Here is a 6000-nt window from a genome sequence, read left to right as displayed (position 1 = left end):
ATGCTTTCCTAGTTCATGTTCTTTATATTTCAAGAGGGAGAAATAACATCAGTTTCATAGATGATTTATAATGTTTACCATACATTCATGTTGACTGTGTTAACTATTCACCACTGCCTATCGCCCAGTCAGATAAAGCATCACTGACTGTTAGAAATTCTTCCGATGTTCACAACCTGTGCTCTACTGCTCTCTGCTGTGTGATTTGAGATGGCATTTATGTTTTTAAGGAGAAGATAACATAAGCATATAACACTATGTAGTTACATGACCGAGTAAGGATGTAGAGGACAATATAGTAAGTAAATGGTCTACGTGAGAGAATGAATCGCTCCTCACAGAAGTATAACCACTACCACTGTCCTCTGTCATGCCCACCTCAGGGGGTCTTTCCTCCTGCCACTGACAGCAGCCATTACGTCCAGCTCCAACAGTTCAGTGTTTGTCTAACCCTTGGTTTCCTGGCAGCTGTGGCAGGCTGAGAGGGTCAGGAGGTCTGATCAAGCCTCTTTAGTCACAGGAGGATGCAGCGACCTCCCTAAGACCAGGTCAACATCTATCAAAGCAGAGGAACAAACTCTGATGATGACGCAGCAACACCTCTGTCATTTCCCTCTGTCACTGAAAACATACATACACACTCACATACACACACATATACACAGGTGCGTGCACTTACACACATATGGTACATGAATGCATGAAAGGTGTGCACGCACACACGCATACACACACAAACTTGTCATAAATTGATTCAGCAGCAAAATAAAGATATCAAGGAATTGTTTCAACATGTCAGGTTTATTCCTTTTTACTTTGTAATTGCATGAGGCAAGGCAGAGCAGGTAAAAAAGGCCAACAACTGTAATCAAATAGCAAAAAAAGCACTTTAACATCTGAGGTCCATCAACAATATCGATGCATAAGAAATAGCCCAAACTGAAATTTAGGCCAAAGGTAGACTGTCATTTGATCTATACATCTGTAAATGGTTCTTGCATCTAAAAAAATATTAGTCTGCTACAAGAAACATTTATCATCATGTAGTGCAATATAAAAATATCTACTTTGTTGTTTACTTAGCAGCGTAGCTGTTGATATGTGCTGTGCTATTTTCTAATTGTGTGTAGTGGTCATGTTTGACTTCAGTGCAGTTCGATATAGATAGTTCAGAAATTGCATTTTTCTGAGTTGCTCGCAGTTCCGTAAGATCTATGTAGAAATGCTTAGAGGCACTATGAAAGTGAGAACTGTTCTTCCTCCTAACTTTACTCAAGAGAATAGCTGTGAGATTGTTCTTGATCTTCTAGCTTCACTGAACTGTTTTGTGACTGAGAAACATGGAAACATACATTGACATCAAGTGAATGTGAACACACACACACACACACACACACACACACACACACACACAGACTCTACTTGATCACTACTAACACACATCTTCCTCTTCCATTCGACTTCTTCTTTTCTCCTCCCTCCCTCCATCCCTCTGCTTCTACCTAGAAGATCCCTGGAATCAGACGGTAGGGCACCGCATCCGTGTAGCGCTTCCAGTCCTTTCCATATTTACTACTACAGCGATGCTCGTCTCTGACACAGCGGTGCACCAGCAGGATGGTCATGTACACAATGTAGAAGTAGGGCAGCAGGTGGGCACCCCCACAGGCGGCGCAGTACGCCAGCGAGCCCATCAAGTCACCTGTGTAGTTGAAGTGGCGCGCCACGCCCCAGAAGCCTGAGGTGAGGAGCTTGCTGTGGTGGAGCTGGCTGTCGGCCGAGCGGTAGGCGCACTCAATGAAGGTGGGCTTCTGGCCCCAGATGGAGCACCTCCCCTCCGTGCGGCGGAACAGGTCCTTCTGGTGGTTGGTGGAGCGGAAGATGTAGTAGCCCATCAGGCCCAGGAGGAGGACGGCAGAGGCCTGGAGGGAGGAGAGCTCTACTGGGTTGTAGACCAGGTACAGGCCCTGAGGAGAAGGAATGGATGTTGAACATGCAGTATGATATCAACTCCATACTGACAGTATACAGTAATATGAAGTCCATACCACACTTAGTACGTCAAGAATGCCATTATGCTGGAGTTTTCATTTTTCTAATCATTTTCATCTTTTTTCTCTGTGCACTAAGGAAATAAACATTTTGTCAAAAGTAAGCATTTGTGCTAGGGTGCCGGTTAGTCCTATTTCTATCCTATAACAGTAGCTCCTGTGCTGCGGGGCAAGCCTGAAATCCTGCTATCCTGTGGATGTGACTGTACCTGCAGCGTGTAGAGGAAAGGCAGCCACACACAGTCTCCCCAGCCCAGATACCATCCAAAGTGGTCGTGGCAGATGTCAATGGTCTTTAGGTACCACGCCTCGTTCCAGAAGAAGTCCAGCACATAGATAGCCTACAGGAATAGACAGTTATTAACAGTCATTACATTCTATTATAATTAGTAGTACAGTTAGTGTATCAGTGTAATAACATAATTCCTGTTAGGCAAGGCCTGCCTTTCCCTCACAAGCTAGATGACTGTTGGCTACAAGTTTTGGAACAGCAGTTATACCGTATGACATTTGAGACCTCAGAGGTTAGATGGAACTAAACATGTTTTTCTTTTGGGTCCAATCCACTTCTCTCTCTATTGTGTCTGATGGAACCAGATCACTCGCAATCAAACATTGCCATTGTGAATGTATACTGCCATCTAGTGACAGGAAGGAGAAGTGCCTCACCTGCAGCACATTGACCAGGATCATAGAGTTGGTAACATGGCCGTAGAGCTCCTGCTGTTTGGCTGCATACGACAGGTTGATGAGTGTCCAGGCCACGATGCCAGGTCTCCCGTTGAAGAAGAGCTTGAAGTCAAACCATTTCCCAATGCGGGGGTTGAACTCAATGCCCATCATGAAGTTGTAGAAGACATTACCGGTGAATTTGCTGCAGAAATTACACAGGTCTGATCAGATTGAGCCAAAGAATCAGATTTGAGTTACCATAATGTCCAAGCAAACTATTCTATTCGGGTCCATTTTCTATTGTTTTGCTTGTTTGCCTGTCACTTTTTGACAAGCAATAATTTGTAATTGAAATGAATTGAATTGAAGTGAACTGAATGTAGTCCTCCTCACCAGTCCTCTGCATTGGTGGGGAACAGGTAAGCCTTGATAAAGGCGAACGAGGACACAGCATAGCCCAGGATGTTGGTGCACCACAGCAGTGGGATCCAGTTGTCGAAGATGATGGTGGGAGAGAACCAGTGGAAGTGGTGAGCGTTGGCATACCACAGGGCATGGGTGATGAGCCATGACTGGAGCCCGTTGATCTCATATTTGTTGATGAGGCCTAGGAGTGAACAGAAGATGAGGTTTGGACAGAGCTAAGGGAATACAGACAACTATGCTCATTAACAGAAAGTAACTGTATTGAGTACAATGTTAATATCTGCACAGAAGTGGACCTAATGTTTTGAGGCAAGTTTCCACAGCAATCAATATCCTATTCAAACAAATCTTCATATTTAAGATATCATGATCAAATCATCTTTATTTTCAAAACAAATAGCTAGACTTCTCATGTGGCTCACCTGCAGGGGTGCGTGCGCCGTCCTGCACCCCACCTACATAGCCAGGCAGGAACTTGTGAGTGATGTCTGGGATGCACATGTAGAGCACCACCTGGTGGAGAAACAGTGTCACTGTCAATCTCCTGAAACACTCTCTGCATGGATTACAGGCTGAGGAAACAGTCTGAAACAAATTATAATTGGATACATAGAATGACCCTGACCCATTCTGAATGCTCTCAAAATGCATCCTTTCTTGAAGTCACTGATCTTAAACAATTAATCTGTACAGCCCTAGGAGGAAGGAGGGATGCACTGTTTAGGTGGAGTGACCATGGAAGCCACCAGAAGGCACACCAAGGCCAGCTTTAATGGGGTGGGGTCTGAGGAGACAGCAAAGGCAGCCGGATGGTGGGGGAGAGCATGGTGAGTTGAAGCTGACCTATTGTGCATCATGTCTCTCTCCTAGCCCTACCTGGAAGGAGACCCAGATGGTGTAGATCTTAGCAGCCGTCCAGGTGAAGGCGGGGGCTTTCTCCCAGATGGAGAGCAGGGTGGCCTGGCCACTGTAGAGCTCCAGCAGGGGCTGGCTGACGGAGCATTGGTACTGGTCACAGGCCATGATAAAGTAGAAGACCAGGAAGGGAGCCAGACACAGGAGCAGAATCACAGCGGTCAGAGAGAACCAGTCCACCTCCCTGGAGAGTGGTACAGGCAGGTGGGGATGAGGAGGGACATACAGTATAACATTGTTAGTGAGTTGTTATGGTCCAAATGCATATATGTCAATATACTGTGCACTTTTACTACCCTGTACATATGGCCATGCCATATGCAAACGTGTGTTGAAGTCAGTCATGACAGTGTTATAAGATACATCTGTTATATTACATGGCTTGTCATTTTCAAAGAGTGTTTTATTTATGGTTTCAGGCTGTAGGCCTAATCTCACATCAACTCTATTGGCAATGGACTTTGCCTCTTGATATCCGACCAACTTTACTAGAGTTCACCTCAATCACTAGAGTGCCTGGTTATCTTATCTTCTGAATTTGAATAGCATTGTTGACATGACAGACATTTAATGTTTCATTCACTACCCATGTACATGCCTGTTGAGGAATCTTGACTACAGTGATGACATGATACACAAAAGGTGAGCTTCAATTCACTCACCATGCTCTCCCCCACTGTCCTGCTGCCTCCACTGTTTCCTCAGACCCCACCCCATTAGAGCTGGCCTTGTTGCGCCTCCTGGTGGCCTCCACGGCCACTGCAGCACTCATCTCTAGAGAGAGAAAGATAGAGAGAGAGAGATCTATAACAAATCTCATAATAGAGTATCATGGGAAAGTACAAATTCAAAGTATATCTCCTGGCCTTGAGGACCTGAGATAACACACTAAGTAATGCTGTGTTGTACATGGTTCAAGGACTGATTCTTGTATGTGAACCTTGGCAAAGTGTCGCTTAAAAAAGAAGAGTGCCTGGGGTGGTAAAAATATGTGTATTTTTTTCACAAATGAATGCAGTATCCAGTTCACAGTTTGAACTTTGTGACCAAAACCTTCTAACAATGGCCATTTACCCACTTACAAATGGTCCACACCCCTACATAAATATACAAGGCACATCTGAACTGCCGCAACCTAGAATTACACTAAAACTGAGTTAGAGAAAAGCCACAAAGTATGCTTTGCTCTGGAGCAAAGGAACAGTTATGTTAGCTGGACCTATTTGGGTCCATTCCAACAATATATACCCTAACCCTGGAGAAATCACTTGTTGTGTAAAAGACCATTTTAGGTGGAGATGGGAGAACTTTCACACACAATCACATTGAAGACTTAAATCAAGTTAAAGTCCAATACATTTACTTTTTATATATTGTATGTGGCAAGGTGTGTGGATTCCATAAATCATATTTCCTTCAGTATACTCTTTATTAGATAATCAAGCAAGGTTTGTTAACGTGATCAAATTTGTTGTATTGAGATTTTTGTATTTGTCACTGAGAAAATTCCAAAATGTTAATCCAAAGTAAATATGTGAATAACTGTGAATAACTGAGAATTAATGTAGGCTAGCCTATGTTGAAATGACACGTGTAAAACAGTTTGGATAAATAATAGCCTTCTGTAGCCTACACCAGATAAAAGACAAACAGAAAACATCTGATCTATCCTAAAGCTTTCTTCTTGGCCTAGTATGCATCAAGAACAATTCCTTCCATTCATTATAAATGGCCATGCATAATGGCGCATATTACACGCAGACAAACACAGAGCAGAGCACGAAATTGGTATAGCAAAGTGTTAAATATCAAGATGATATTTTGGTACTCACCGCTGTCAAAGTGTAAATGAGAGGCTTTCTGTGCTTTCTTCACTCGACCCAGATGTTGATGATATAACGTTGAAGAAAAGGGGCCATAATAACAGCTCCGCCTA

At 43.6% G+C, this 6000-nt stretch overlaps 1 protein-coding gene across 1 annotated transcript; it reads right to left on the bottom strand.

Annotated features, from left to right (window-relative positions):
* Window positions 1-782: 782 nt before the first annotated feature.
* Window positions 783-5974, bottom strand: dhcr7 (7-dehydrocholesterol reductase). Its single transcript, XM_083665386.1, has 8 exons — window positions 5897-5974; window positions 4727-4838; window positions 4026-4248; window positions 3572-3662; window positions 3117-3330; window positions 2721-2925; window positions 2261-2392; window positions 783-1967 (listed from the first exon to the last, which is right to left on the bottom strand). The coding sequence occupies exons 2-8, from the start codon at window positions 4834-4836 to the stop codon at window positions 1503-1505; spliced, it is 1440 nt and encodes a 479-aa protein (XP_083521512.1). The 5' UTR covers window positions 4837-4838; window positions 5897-5974; the 3' UTR covers window positions 783-1502.
* Between the last annotated feature and the right edge of the window lie 26 nt (window positions 5975-6000).

Source organism: Argentina silus (assembly GCF_951799395.1).
Source record: "Argentina silus genome assembly, chromosome: 2".
NCBI classification, from domain to species: domain Eukaryota; kingdom Metazoa; phylum Chordata; class Actinopteri; order Argentiniformes; family Argentinidae; genus Argentina; species Argentina silus.
This window is presented reverse-complemented; position numbering and strand designations above follow the sequence as displayed.